This window comes from Hyperolius riggenbachi, chromosome 4, assembly GCF_040937935.1.
Source record: "Hyperolius riggenbachi isolate aHypRig1 chromosome 4, aHypRig1.pri, whole genome shotgun sequence".
NCBI classification, from domain to species: Eukaryota; Metazoa; Chordata; class Amphibia; order Anura; family Hyperoliidae; genus Hyperolius; species Hyperolius riggenbachi.
The window spans coordinates 333,327,904-333,343,608 of NC_090649.1; the positions used below are offsets into that span (position 1 = coordinate 333,327,904).

Consider the following 15,705-nt stretch of genomic DNA (forward strand, 5'->3'; position numbering starts at 1 on the left):
GCAGAGGTTGCGACCGCATCGGGGCTCTTGGGCCAGAGGGGCCCTCTCTCAACTGCAGTATTAGCTCTCTATTGGTCCTGTGCTCATATTAATCACTTCTATAGATGCTTTGAATAGTAGTAATCATTAACAAACTGTTACCCATCCCCTGCTTGCACCTCTGACACTGTAGTCGCTATTGGCAGGTTTTGGTGCACCTTTTCAATTGTTATCTATAGTGTGCTTGGGGGCCCCAATGTAAAACTTGCATCGGGGCCCACAGTTCCTTAGCTACACCACTGCTGTCAGGCATTGTATTTGGCTTAAAGAGAGTCTGAAGCGAGAATAAATCTCGCTTCAGACCTCATAGTTAGCAGGGGCATGTGTGCCCCTGCTAAACCGCCGCTATCGCGCCGCTAAACGGGGGTCCCTTCACCCCCAAATCCCCTCGGTGCAGCCGGGGAGCGCTTCCTGATTGGGGCAGGGCTAAGCGCCGCAGCCCTGCCCCACGCGCGTCTGTCAGTGCGTATCTCCGCCTCTCCCCGCCCCTCTCAGTCTTCCTTCACTGAGAGGGGCGGGGGAGAGGCGGCGATGCGCCGCTGATAGACGCGACTGGAGGCAGGGCTGCAGCCGTTAGCCCTACCTCCAGGAACGACCAAGTCTGCGACCAAGTCTTGCGGGGGTTGGTTTGGGGGTGAAGGGACCCCTGTTTAGCGGCGCAATAGCGGCGGTTTAGCAGGGGCACACATGCCCCTGCTAACTGTGAGCTCTGAAGCGAGATTTATTCTCGCTTCAGAGTCTCTTTAAGGATGACACTATTTTCCTTGCATAATTTGTTCCTCAGTTTATCTCATGCCTTGTTCAAATAGGTGAGTCTGCTAGAAAGCGTGTAAATAACTTTTGATGGATACATTTTGTACAAAAAAAAAACAAAAAAGTATAAATGCCTAATTGATTGGCACCTCAGGAAGTTCTCCTTTGATACACAGGCAAATGCCTCAGGTACTCAGGAGTCAATTACAATATTTAGGAATTCAACATATTTGATAAAAAGTACACAAGAAATTAAAGTTGGGGCACAACTTTATTGTTTGTTGACTTTCTTTTGTTTCCCATTCGGTCAATTATTTTGAAGTTACAAAACACCTTGAAATAAATTACAGTTTATGTACACTTTACATTTGTCTTTGAGTGGTAAGGAGGCACCAACTTTTCTTTACATGTTTCATGGGGAATTTTGTGCAGCCCAGAGCGAAAAACCATTTGTCAACCTGAGACAGAAAACAAGAGGAACTGATCGTTTAGAAGCATTTGCGGTGGACAATGGATGGACCTGCTTCATCATATTCCTGTTTTGTGATCCACATCTGCTGGAAGGTTGATAAGGAGGCCAAGATGGAGCCACCAATCCAAACAGAGTACTTACGCTCAGGAGGAGCAATGATCTGTAAAAGAAAAAGATTCAAAGTAAATCTGAACATTGTGAAAGTGCAACTAACAAAAAAATAGCCTTTGTTTTAAATTGGTATAATAATTATGTACCTATCATGAAATGGGAAATTATCAATTAACATGGAGTATATTTTTAGGATGCAGGTATTTTTTATTTATTATATATATCTGTATGCTTATTCTCATTTACCTTGATTTTCATTGTGCTAGGAGCCAGAGCTGTGATCTCTTTCTGCATACGGTCAGCAATACCTGGGTACATGGTGGTACCACCAGACATGACATTGTTGGCATATAAGTCCTTTCTGATATCGATGTCACACTTCATGATGCTGTTGTAGGTTGTCTCATGAATACCAGCAGACTCCATACCTAGTGTATTCAGTGAATAAGCAGAGCTAATACACCAGCAAACATTTTAGACTCAATGCAGATACCAGAAACCATGCATTTCTATTTACCAATAAAAGATGGCTGGAAGAGAGTCTCCGGGCATCGGAAACGTTCATTACCAATGGTTATAACCTGCCCATCAGGCAACTCATAGCTCTTCTCCAGGGAGGAGGAGGATGCAGCAGTGGCCATTTCATTTTCAAAGTCCAGAGCCACATAGCACAACTTTTCCTTGATGTCACGCACAATTTCACGTTCAGCTGTAAATGTTTGAAGAAAACAGTGGTGAAAACACATTTTACACACATATCACTAATATTATTATAAATGCAAAAGTTTGGATGTTTGTTACTCAATCACGGAACAATGCCTGAACGGATTTGAATGAAATTTGGCACACCTAGTACATTACCTGGAATAACATATAGGATACTTTTTATCCCCATAACCAAAAAATGGTCGGAGACAAATACAAATTTCACTAAGAAAATGTAAACTGCAGCCATTTTTACACTGTTAATGGTAGGGTACTCAAACTTTGCACAGCTGGTCACTGGGTGACTGGGATTAATATTCAGGAAAGAGGGTGAAGCCTACAAAAGCGAATCAAAATTCACCTATTGATTTTCGTAGGGAAATATTTAATTGCTGCCATTCTTATACAGTTAATGGCACACGCCTCAAACCTGGTACAGTTGATCATTGCGTGACTGGGGTTCAAATTCACAAAAGGGGGTGGAGCCAAAAACTACCAATCATATCTGTTTTATTTCAATGCAAATTATTGATGCCAAAGACCTCAAAGCTCACAAACTTGGTCATTGAGTAATTGTGTGTTAAGGTTAGAAAAAGTGGCCACAGCCAACACCAGCCAAATATATACCTGGGCGTGTGTGTGTGTGTGTGTATTCTGCCTCTCAATATTAATTACATATTTTTAGTAACAACTGCACATCAGTGAGACTTCCTGCCAACCATGCAGCCACCAATGATCAGTATAAAGCCACTGTCACAAGCATGTTTGTCAATTAATTCCTTTACTAATTGACACACAGATTCTGAAGGCTTAATACCCCTGCTGACTCTTATAAGCCAGTTCAGTGATGTTATCCTTCTGTGCATAACTGCTGTGCTTATTACCAGAACTACTACCTTCTAATCTTAAGCTTTCATACTTCATCACTTTCACATGAATGAAGTAAGCAATGAAAATTAGCAGTTCATTAACAAACCAGCTGTTAGGAAAAGGATCCTCCTGCTGGTTATAAAGGGAAGGACCTTGAATTTGTGAAGTATATTAATTGCAGGTAGAAGAGTGATGCCCTGACTCATGTGGTAAGGTTGAGAAAGCACAAGGATTTGAACAACAAAATAACGCTGAAGAGTAAGTTTAGGGATGAGGTGGCTTTAGTCACGCATCTCTTTAGCACAGTCATGGATTTGCACTGCGTGGGTTAGAGGAGGCTGCACTGGTCAGCAGAATAATGTGGCTCTGTGAGGTTAGTGCTGTGATTCACAACTGACAGCTCTCTTTTTGTCATGAGATGTGCTGCGCCTTTAATGCCACAAGTTGTATCCAGGACAGGCACCGATGATAATCCAAAGTAGATCTTTATTGTTCACAACAGTCAGTGAAACAAACAAGCAGTGATATAGAGACAGACTGCCTTTTCGAGCTCTGTAGCTTTTCTGTAGCTCTTTGTCAAGATGTTGAACTGCTCTGACAAGCTTGAAAAAAGAGCTACAGTGCTCAAAATGGCAGTCGCTGTATAACTGATTGTTTTTTTTTACTGATGTGATCAATAAAGAGCTACTTTGGACTATCAGCAGTGCCTGTCCTGCATTCACCTTGTGACATTTTGGTGCTGGGTGGTGTGGAGACCCAAAATTTGGACATGCCATTTCTCGAATACATAGGTGCTTCTCTAACTCCTTGTTGACATTATGACCCCTGTGAGTTCCTAGCAAACTTGCTGACAGGGGGTGGGGTTCAATTTGTAGGTGTCTAGGATAGGGCCATTTGAAAATTGCTCATTGCCGATTGGGGGGGGGGGGGGGGAGGCGTATGGGTACTAAATTAAAGAGGCAGTCCTGACGGTGGCATCATTCTCCTCTTTTACCAGTGAGAGTGAACATCCCACCCACCCTTTTACAAGTCAGGGATATTTTTGTTCTGTGTCCCTGCTTTATTATTTAGCTGCCACAAGCCCTGGCGCCTTGGGCAGGGTGCGAAACAAACAGTTCATAAGCTTGTGGTTGTGTGTGTGTATGTGGAAGGAAGGGCTGAGGCAGTTCCTATTTTATTACGAGTGGGTGTTTTTTTATGTCTTATTTTGCTTTTCAGGTTGTCACATTGGTGGCAGTCCCCTTCCTACAGGAGGTGGTATTTAAAGGGAATGAGGGACTATGGAAATTGGAGGTGGATCACTGGAAGACACCAGGCAGACCTAGGATTGCATTTGGAGTTCCAGTGTCCATGGTAATACGGTGCTGGTTTGGGTATGTAAGCCAAGGGGGCCCCAGTCTTTGGTTTTCATCCACAGTTGATTGATTTAAGGTGGAGGCTCTTCAGTTACCTCTAGCAATGCGACAAATATTTGAAGAACTGGTTGAAAATATTTTACAGTGTTATGGTTTGTTATATTAATGCTGGTTTTGCTAATGTTTTCCTTGTTAATTTGTGGTTAGGTTATGACAATTTGGGGGGAGATGTTGGGATGTTTGGGTTTGTGTTGGGCATGAGAGTGTGAGTGAACACCGCAAGGTCATGTCTTTGTTTGCAGTGCACTGCAGGATTTCAATCACATCCCTATCTCTTTAATTAGTGACACATCAAGGTTATGCAAAATTCTACCTCTTCTTGACATTTTGTTTTTAGCCGTGTGTGTTCAAGAGATTTTCCCAGTCAGGTAATACAGTATCAGATGTAAAAACCAAGCAGAGGTTGTGAGCATATACCCCTTTGTTTAAAATTAAATGTTTGGGGTGACGTTTTTCTTTTAATACTTTTGTGTGAAAATATAAACCTATGGAATATGGGTTTGAGTAGTATGACAGCAGTCAGCCAAAACAAAAGCAGATTGTTATTACATTGTGATCTTTCTGTTAGCACATACCAGTTGTAACAAAGGAGTAGCCACGTTCTGTGAGGATCTTCATGAGATAGTCAGTTAGGTCACGACCAGCCAAGTCAAGACGCATGATTGCATGTGGTAAAGCATACCCTTCATAAATGGGGACATTGTGGGTTACACCATCACCAGAGTCTAGTACAATACCTAGAGTCAAAAATATTCACAATTTAGTCACATGTTTTACATAAACTTTAATTTTTACACATTTTAGTGTTACTGATTTATTTATTTTTATAATACAAAATAATGCTTGTTAGATTTTAAAATAGCTAGGCAACTGACTTTAAAGTCAATTTGGATTTATCAAAGCTTGCAGTTATTCTATGTATATTTAAACCACAGCTATCAATTTTGGACAAAATAACCTGTAAACATTAAGGATATAAGTCTCAGGCTATATAAAGAAAAATATTATGAATGATTCTTGGCTAAATCACTAACTATGTTGCTTTGTCACTTACCAGTGGTACGGCCAGAGGCATAGAGAGACAGCACTGCCTGGATTGCAACATACATTGCTGGAACATTGAAGGTTTCAAACATGATTTGAGTCATTTTTTCACGATTGGCCTTGGGGTTCAGTGGAGCCTCAGTAAGCAGGGTGGGATGTTCCTCTGGGGCTACACGCAGCTCATTGTAGAAAGTGTGATGCCAGATCTTCTCCATATCATCCCAGTTGGTGATGATACCATGTTCAATTGGATATTTCAGAGTTAGGATACCTCTCTTGCTCTGGGCTTCATCACCTACGTAGGAATCCTTCTGACCCATACCAACCATGACACCCTAAGAAAAGAAATCACACTAAAAATTATGATCTACTGTATGGCAAAAAGGTCTAAGTACAGTAGTACTCCTAAATTACTAATAAACACTAAGCTGCATTCACAGTGGAAAGTTACATTGTGCTCTAAAGGATTGATGCACTAAGTTCAGTAAGGATTCATTAACCTGAGTTTAAAGAGAAACTCCGACCAAGAATTGAACTTTATCCCAATCAGTAGCTAGCTAATACCCCCTTTTACATGAGAAATCTATTCCTTTTCACAAACAGACCATCAGGGGGCGCTGTATGACTGATATTGTGGTGAAACCCCTCCCACAAAAAACTCTGAGGACCGTGGTACTCCTGGCAGTTTCCTGTCTGTGAACCTTGTTGCATTGTGGGAAATAGCTGTTTACAGCTGTTTCCAACTGCCAAAAAAGCAAGCAGCAGCTACATCACCTGCCAACAGTAAAAATGTCACCATGTAATAAATGTCAGAATGTAAATCAGGGATTTAAAAGATTTTACAATTGGCAAACACTGACTAAATCATTTATACATAATTATTGTAAAAATGAAGCACTTTTTTTTATTACATTATTTTCACTGGAGTTCCTCTTTAAATTATCACTAGTTTCAGCCTTAGGGCCCATTTCCACTAGGAGCGGTGCAATGCGGCTACATAGCCGCATCACACCGCGGGTGTCCTGAAACACATGTATGGCAATGGAAGAGTTTCCACTGCGTGCGTGTTGTGCGGAGCGGTGCAAAGCGATCCGAGAATCTGCAGCATGCTGCAGATTCTCGCACGCCCGCTTCCACCCGCAGCCGCGTCCCATCTCCTCAATTGACTTCCGCATCGGGAGATGCAGAAGCGATGCGCCCGGCGGCGAAAGTGATGCGATGCGGCTAGGTAGCCGCATTCGCATCATTAAGAAGTGGAAATGGGCCCCAACTGGTTTATGGTTTTAATGGTCTATCAGATAACATAAGCTTTATTGAACTCTTCAGTTAGTCCTTCATTCACACATGAGAGACAGTTGAAAACTGTCACAAATCATTTGGTAAAGTCAAATAACACCATTTTTGTGTTATTTCTGAAAAATGTATGGAAATTTGATCTCGTGTGTTTAATAGAGCTAAACTGTGAAATAAAGGGAAGTCAAAAAAATCCTAAAAATGTTTTGTCTATAATTTATTTTTTTAATTTTTTTTTGCCTTTAGAAATGTTTATATACCTGGTGACGGGGACGGCCAACAATAGATGGGAACACTGCTCTTGGGGCATCATCTCCAGCAAATCCAGCTTTCACAAGCCCGGAGCCATTGTCACACACAAGTGCGGTGGTCTCTTCATCGTCACACATGATGGCAGCTTTCTTAAAGTGTAAATGAAAATAACAGAATTACAAACAATTTCAGTGGAATTTCTCTATTACACAAATAAAGACTGCTACATTAAAAACTCAACCCCTAATTCCAAGATGCATACTATTTGCATGACATTTGCAGGCAAGTCATAATTATTTGCATCTCATCCACCATCTTTAGTCCCCCCTAGAGGTTACTTAAGTAAATCAATTCAGTTGGGCTATAAACATTAATAAAAACTTAACAATGGAACAATTCACTATTCCGCTATTGATGTCTGAGCTCCAAAATGAAAGAAATGTAAACTGAAGGAAAAATTCATATATGTAGATACCTGACAGGGGCCCTAACCCATTCGCATGCTATCTAAAACGGAAAGCAATAACTTTGGCTTGAATTCCACCTTGTGTTTTGTGTTACATTTTCTTGGCTTGGACTCTGTGTGTCCCCTCCAGATATTTTAGAAATGGAGCAGCAGCCGGTAATTGAATAATTAAAAGCTTGCTAACTGTCAGCTTCGATAGAGTTATTGTTGCTAAATAGTGACCTGTTCACAGTCTACCCAATTACTTCTGCCCACACAGACACCCTTTCCCTGTCTGCACAACCAGTCAGTACATAACACCTTCTCTGCCTCGGCAGTGTCTGTCTGTACGTTACTGCAACTGCTGGTATTCCCAGGGTAATCGGTTCCCACATGTACAGAAAAAGTACACACTCCAAAAACACAGCAAACTAATCCAATGCAAAAAATAGGGTTTGCTTCCACTTGCATTACAAAACAGATCCATTTGCTGTGTTGCAGTTAATGGAACACAAAGTTGCTACCTGCTGCATTTTTACTGGATAGCAAATGTGATTCCTATACACATTCACTCTGGACACGAACGGGACAAGGAAATGGTGTGGAGTGGATATATTATTCTGATTGGACTTGATGGACGGATGTCTTCTTTCAACCAAACTATGGGGTTAACGCATGAAGCTGCAGTAATATATATACTTGAGTACCGTGGGTCACACTAATAACATAACTCGTGGTAACCTGCTGCCGGTAGTAGTAGTAATAATGCTGTGCGCTGTCTGCGCACAGCAATATTACCACAGCTTCATGCATTAATCCATCGCTATGTAACTGAACTGGTCTGCTCCGCTGTGATGCGAATAGACTGTTCTGATCCGCTGAAAGTGGAAACTGAGCCTTAAGGGAGAGGGAAGCATCAACATGCTCAGGGCCGGGCCGAGGCATAGGCTGGAGAGGCTCCAGCCTCAGGGCGCAGTGTAGGAGGGGGCACACAATTCATTCAGCTGTCATTCCTAATTGTGTATTAAGCAGAAATAAATAAGAATAGGGGATACATAGCAGTGACTGCAAGCCAGATAACTAGTGATTATGGTGTTGGGGGCTCTGGGGCGCCTCTTAGTCTAGTAGCAATCAGTGTGTGACGACTGGGGTGGGAGGGATGGGGGGGGGGCGCACCTTGGTGTCTCAGCCTTGGGTGCTGGAGGACCTTGTCCCAGCTCTGAACATGCCTACTGCCTGTGTCTCACCAAACTATTCCTATGCAGGCACCAAGGTTTGTTAAAGCGGTATAAAACCCTGACGTAATATTCAATTAAAACATGTTTTCCTACTTTTTATATGCCATACTGTTATCATATTTGCTTTTGTGCATATGTATTATTACTATTATTATTATTATAAGTTCCCAAAGTACACTTTTTTTTCTCTGAGAGCTGACTTTGTATTTTATTTATAACTGCTTTATTCATGTTCTAACAAGCAGAAATGCTTTCTGATTGTCTGACTTTGTTCAGCATAGCCTGCAGTGCTAGAGAAGTGTTTATTTACATTCCTCACTTGATACAATTACGGTAAATACAAGATAACATTATCTGCACTTTGGATGTGTCCAGCTTTGCTGGCAGGGAACTTCCTGTGTGTAATCCTTTGAATGCTGTTCTAGTAAAAAAAAATGCTGGTTGCATATAATATGCTGTAAATAATCTATTAGAGCAAAGAAGAAATGCTGGGTTTCATTCCGCTTTAAGTGGTTTCACAAACACTTAGATTTCTAAATAATTAGTAACTATTCTAAAATAAATACTCTGACCTTAAGATACTGACAGGTCTTTTTGTAATGTGTGACCAGCGTGCAATGGAATGTGAAGCATCTCAGATTGTGCCAGGGCATTGGGACTATTGCATTTACATGTACAGGAATTCATATTGAAGGCTACTTGCATTCATTTGCAAATATGGGTATTCAGTGGTACCTCCCAGTGAACGCTGTGAAAACAGCGAAAGAGATTTGGGCGCAGCCGGTGCCACCATAGCCTGTAATAGGTATTACGGCTATAACAGCCCTCAGTGAGTGATTTGGGCGCCGCCAAAAGATGGAGCACAAATTATTACAAAACAGTGTAATTTGTCTGCCAGCAATAGCTGGAAGTCGAATTCCATCTTACCCCCACTATCCATCACCTGGAGGGGGAATAGTAATTAACACTGCTGGGACTTGTGTAGGAAGGAACAGGGTAAGCCATTTATCGGTGTTACCCTGCACCCAAATCTCCCAGCGAATGATTCATAGGCACACCCTCCCAGTTACCTGTCTGCTTACTTCTGCTTATATTGCAGACCAGCTCAATCTACCACAGACTAGTTCTATAGGCAGGCATCCATTAGATTACACGATTTTTAATAAATGTGATGATTAAGGTGATATGAGTATCACATTGAATGGAAATATATTACAAACCAGGTATCTCAATAGATATTTCATGAAGAATATCAATCCAATATTGATTTGACATTCTTTACCTGGTTAATGCTAGCTGGAGGAAGAAAGGGGGAGAGGGGGTGCAGGTGGGAGTGGTAAGTGAGGCTACAACTGCATCAGGCAGTACTAAGCTAGCAGCTGCAGTGGTGCAAATGGTATTTGACCAGATTTCTGCTGAAATACTGCCCATTACCTACTGGTGCAAGATGGTAGACTAGGTAAATGTTCGATATCAGGAAGATAAAGATTGCTTACCTTATCTACCACTAATTACAAAATGTGTGCCTAGCGTATGACACACCAGGGCTACCCATCATAGATCAGCTCTATCTACTAGGGTGCATTCACACTATGCATGTTGCATGCGTTATAACATAAGTTATAGTTGCATGACAATGCGCAGCAAAGGTCCCAAAATTGGTATATTCACATTGGTGCATTGCTTCTGTGGTGCATCAGGTTCCATCGTAATAATGAAAGACAAGCAGTGTGCTACCAGACAAAATGCACATTACAAATGAATGCTGGCAAAGTACTGTGTGTGTAACACGTTGGCGAAAGAAGCCAATTTAGAAATTTTTTGGGAAGTTCAGTGTGAACTTTCCCCAAGTAGGTAAACATTATTAGATGTTTTGAACAGGTTGGATGTTGCATTCAATTATTATTAAACTGGTTCAAGATGGTAGCCTGTTTAAATAAGTGATATCAGGTAGATAGCGATCTTTTACCTGGTCTACTTCTGTTCTGATCTATAGTACGGCCAACTTATCACAGGCCAGCTTTGTCTTTTGAATAAAATAATTATCAATGCACCACATAACATCATTTTATCTCAGTCAGATGTCTTCAGAAAATCAGACTGAAAAACAATTGCACTGTTGCTCTGCTAGCTTTACACTTCTTCTGCAGTAGAAAGCTATGCAGCCACTGAGGCAGATGATGCCCCATCAACACAGATAGACTATTGCTCCTCATCACACTTCAGATCTGTAAAAAGTGATTTCGGCTTCATCAGTCAAAATCACGGGAATGCAAAAATTTTAGATATTTCAGGCAGGTTCCATGGGTATGGCAGAAGCCGCCTGTAAAGTTGACATTTGAATTGTATCGCAGCAGGCTAAAGGACTCTATAAATTCCAAGTCAGCAGCAGGGAACCTGCCATGGCATACACACATTTAATTATTGACTATATAATTGGGAAAATGACATCTTACTTGAAAAGACAAACTACATTTAGCAATACGCTCATGTAATTGTTTACTTATATTTCACTACTAGTACTATGTACCATCCGCACCACTAAGGATTGTACTGGTAGTATTCCATGCATGCCGCTATTCATTATTCTATTGTTCAGTCTTGTACAGGAGTACTACGAGAGCCCACCTGAGCTGCAGAACAAGGGCATTTTTTTTTATTACTATGCTCCCAGGACACGGTGAGATGCTTTACACAGTGCTGTCATCTCCTCTTGATCCATGTTATATGCAATGACACTGGGGATGTCTCTACAAGTCTGCAGGACAAGTAGACTAATGGGTCACCTCAAGCAAACTAGCCCCAACTAAAGAACAGGAAGAGGTGTGTCTCCTCAAGCATACTAGCTCACTAAAGTGTGAATTTGTTAATGTATGTGAGTGTATAATTTGCCCAACTCCTTTTAATTATGCGTTGTGAAATAAAATTCATCTTCACTTGAATTTGTTTGTGCTTTATTTTTTTTCTTTCTTTGAAAATGTGTTTTTCGATGTGTGTATAATGGGAGCAGCTGGTTATGCCTTGCCTCTGGCTCCAACCCCTAGCTGCATCTCTAAGGTGTACATCCCACCTCCGCTCTCCCCCAGTCCTCCTCTTCCCACCTCCGCTCTCCCCCATTCCTCCTCTTCCCACCTCCTTACCTTGGGCTCCGGTCTCTCTCAGGCAGTGCAGAGGGCCGATAAACTCTCCAGCTCAATCAGGCTACAGTCCTGTATAAAGGGTATATTTATATATAACCCGTTACTCCTTTCCGCACACCCTTCCTCTGGGTGAAGGCTCAGTTTCTGTCTACCCATATTAGGCACTTGGGCACCGACCTTGCCCCCCTCGGGCTCTGTAACTGGCTGCAGGGTGCCCATACAAGGCTAGTCTGGCCGGGCACAAGGTGAAAAGTGGCTGGAACCGTAAAAGGATTCTCTTGGAAACAGTGTAGTGCCAGCAGCACCTTTTGCCAGCCTTGCAGCCTGGAGGGCAGGGAAAGGGGGTGGACACATGGTATGCAAAGCATGCCCTGATAATCTCCTGTACTAGCACACTACTAGACAGATTACTGGACAAAGATGGGAAGGGGCACAGTGTTGCCAGGCGTCAGTAAATTTACGGACAGTCCGTAAATAAAGTGATTTATTTTCCCTGTCCCTGTGGTCCGTGAGTAACTTATAGAGTGTGTGAAAACAAGCTCCCTGCAGCAATGCTCTACTACAGAGAAAAGGAATGACACACATGCTGTGTTTCTCTCCCTCCCGTTTCCTACCCTCTCCATTACTTTCGCTCAGCTGGTAGAGTGATTGCAAGACTCCCTCCTCCCTTTTTTCCCTGCCAGACACAGCCTGGGTGCTGGAATGCCCAGTCTGTGACCTGTCCTCACAGAAGCAGCCTGCTAGCAAGAAAGGATTAAAGCGTGCCATGGTGCCAGGCAGGTACATCTGTAGATAACTTTTCTTCCATGATAGCCCCACTATTTGAACAATCTGCTCTGCTTAAAAGCCTGTGAGTTCTGTTTGAGAATTTTACAATTTGCTCCTGTCATTGCTGAACTAATTAGGCTATTCCTCCCTGGGTTAAGCTGGTCATACACGCATGATATTTTGTGATCGATTTTTGGCAGATTTAATCAATTTGATCGAATCTAGCAGGAATGCATTGATCCAAAATAACCATTTGATTGATTTTTGTCCAGTTTTGTGGGCGTTAATTGAGCAAAGTCTGATCAAATATGTTGAGAAATCTTTGTGCGATGGGGGCGGGTCCAGAGCAATGGGGGATCGATAACCCATAGCAATGCACTGCATCAAGTTGTACAATGCTTTCAGTCTGAGCAATTCTCAATAGATTTCTGCTGAAATCTATCAAAATTGAGCTTGCTGTGTATGGTAGGAATCAATTGCTTCCAGTGGAATACCAATAGCATAACCTAGGGATATACAACATAGTATAACCTAGGGATATACAACACAGTAACCAAGCTGCTTGAGGTGACCCAAAAGCACGAGTATAGGGGATTAAAACAGACCGAAGAACCCTCCTACTAAAAAGCAATGCTTAGTTTGGTTTGCCTTCTTAAAACAGAAGGAATTTACAATAATTTGGCTACCCCATACTCATTTTCCTAGGGGTGGGGGGGGGGGGGTTTATGTTGGAATACCCTTGTTGAAGTGGACCCCCAAATGCCACAATAAAACCCATAGGGCCTAGACCCCCACCTCCTCCTAGGCATTAGAGGTGCGGAAAAGAACCTTGACCATGTTATGGAAAGGGCTCTGGGGGAGAGGTTGAGGATTTGCCACCCCTCTCATTCAGAAGCTCCCATATCATGGATTATGCGGGCTGGTATAGCTCAGGGGGAAGAGCCCCATGCGGTCCAGGCTCCCCATTCTAGTTATACCAGCCTGCATGGTTGACAAGCCATTAAAGAGGCTTGGGAGGAGGACCCCACATAATTTTTTTACATTTATTTTTATTAGTGCAAATAGCAGGTATATTTTACAGTGATCATTATACAGCAGTTTTGTGGCTGTACAGCGATCCCTGGCAAAAGCAGTGCTGTAAGGATCTGCACATGCAGATTCTTATCAAGACAAGGCAGGAGCAAGAAATCACATATAAGAAATACTGAAGGTCTGCACAGGTTGGATTTGAAGGTGAATAAGGCGTTTATTTACAAAGGTGCAGCAATTCAAATGTACAACCACAATACACAGACAATCATACAATCAGTGACACGATGAACCACAAATACCAGAACCCCTCTAACTGACTAACTAACTATACAAATAAATACAACAAATATACAACAACACAGATCACACAATGGGCTTGATTCACTTAGAATATCATGCCTTATCCGAGTTAACACGCCTTATCAGAGATAACACTCCTTACCAAAGTTAACACGCCTTATCAGAGTAGCAAAACGAGCACTACGAACTTCTGCCTGCTAATTAGCAATGACAAGAGCTCCACTCGTCCTGCCCAGACACTGCGGGTTCGTAGCGCTTGCTATGCTACTCTGATAAGGCATGTTATTTGTCTTAGTGAATACGACACACACATGAACACAGATCTCATGATATATACAGGAGTGGATAAACCAACATCGGCATACAAGAGATCAGTCAGGCATGCAATAATCAAGCCAGGCAATATCAGAATATATCAGTAGGCAAGGAATAGTCAGAATAGCAAGGGTCAAAACCAGGAGTTCAGAGTACAGGAGCAAGGATCAGGGAGCACAGGAATAATGGCTAGAGTCACAACACTACAAGAGTACCAGAATGATCTAGCAATGTGCTGCTAAGAAGTCCACCCTTAAATATGCAGCACATCGATCAGGTGAAGCTCCAGAATCTCCTCACAGTTCCATCTGCTGGCAAGCCAGGGAGTTGCACAACTCCCAGCAAGACAAGAGCCATCTGTTGGTGGACTGAAGAAGTCTGCACCAAAGTTCACCAGTGCTGCCACCAGCAGGATAACAAAGGCATAGATCCTGACAGGTGCAACTTTCTACGGGATTTCCTGCTGGTTACAATGCAATGCCTACTGATTACCAGAAACCCTGGCAGGAAATTCCCTGCTATTTCTGTGGATATATGTACATTTTCACAACTGATGGGTAGATACATTATCTGTCATTAAACCACATTTAAAAACAGTTTTTCCTACTTTACATTAAGTATATTTTCTCAAAAACTACAGTCTATTTGAAAGAGGTTTTCCCCTCGTTTCCACTGTTCTCCATAACATATAGTGAGGGAAATACGTAATTGATCCCCAGCAAATTTTGCTAATTTTTCCTCTGGCCAAGAAATTATCAGTCTATAATTGTAATGGTGGGCCTATTGTAGCTGTGATAGACAGAATAACAACAAGAGAACCCTCAAAAATCTAGTGCCCCAAAGTCAGAGTTTGATTTGCATTGAAATAAGTGAAATAAGTATTTGATCCCCTATCAAAAGATGACTTAGCTCTTGGTGGCAAAACCCTTGTTGGCAATCACAGAGGTCATACATTTCTTTTGGTTAGCCATCAGGTTTGCAGATAACTCAGTAGGGCCCATTCTTCTTTGCAGATGCTTTCTAAGTTAGTAAGTAAAAAAGAGACAAAGTAAAATAGAAGTCTTGTAGGACATGAATGCCTTTTTGCTAAAAGGCGCCGGTTCCCCATACGACTTCTATTTAAGTCCACAGGTACCATATGTATAATCCCCACCCCCTTCATCTCAGGTTTACTTTAAGTATTGCGACTGCACACTCATCCCTCTAAAGGGTTGGACATATGCAAGTAATGGGGTAAGAGGGGCCCTATGGAGTATAATATAATTAAAAACAGTTTAATGAGGTAAGAATTTTCTTACCTAGCAGGTATGCGCTCTTTGCTGTGCAATAAAACTCCTTGTTTATTATAAAAGCCTAGACATCCATCTCTAGGTAACCAATCCTCACCTCATTTAATTGCTTAAGCAGCACAGCTTAATGAGAGGAGTGTGAGCTCAGCACACACTATGCTGCGGTAGCGCAGCATAGTGTGCACTGGTAATTTATGCACGCTCCTTGTAACTAATGGCCGCTC

The 15,705-nt window shown here is 42.1% G+C and overlaps 1 protein-coding gene across 1 annotated transcript; it reads right to left on the minus strand.

Moving 5' to 3' along the window:
• Positions 1–1,044: 1,044 nt before the first annotated feature.
• ACTA1 (actin alpha 1, skeletal muscle) lies at positions 1,045–11,886 on the minus strand. The gene is made up of 7 exons (XM_068231834.1): positions 11,778–11,886; positions 6,963–7,103; positions 5,420–5,744; positions 4,941–5,102; positions 1,893–2,084; positions 1,622–1,803; positions 1,045–1,424 (listed from the first exon to the last, which is right to left on the minus strand). The coding sequence occupies exons 2-7, from the start codon at positions 7,089–7,091 to the stop codon at positions 1,281–1,283; spliced, it is 1,134 nt and encodes a 377-aa protein (XP_068087935.1). The 5' UTR covers positions 7,092–7,103; positions 11,778–11,886; the 3' UTR covers positions 1,045–1,280.
• Between the last annotated feature and the right edge of the window lie 3,819 nt (positions 11,887–15,705).

What these genes read in the sequence shown, in the direction of transcription:
- ACTA1 (XM_068231834.1), bottom strand. Translation starts at nt 7,091, where the DNA reads ATGTGTGACGATGAAGAGACCACCGCACTTGTGTGTGACAATGGCTCC. An exon ending in CTACTCCTTTGTTACAACTG is followed by an intron (nt 2,085 to 4,940) that starts GTATGTGCTAAC and finishes AAACATTTACAG; the next exon opens with CTGAACGTGAAATTGTGCGT. An exon ending in CTAGCACAATGAAAATCAAG is followed by an intron (nt 1,425 to 1,621) that starts GTAAATGAGAAT and finishes TTTCTTTTACAG; the next exon opens with ATCATTGCTCCTCCTGAGCG.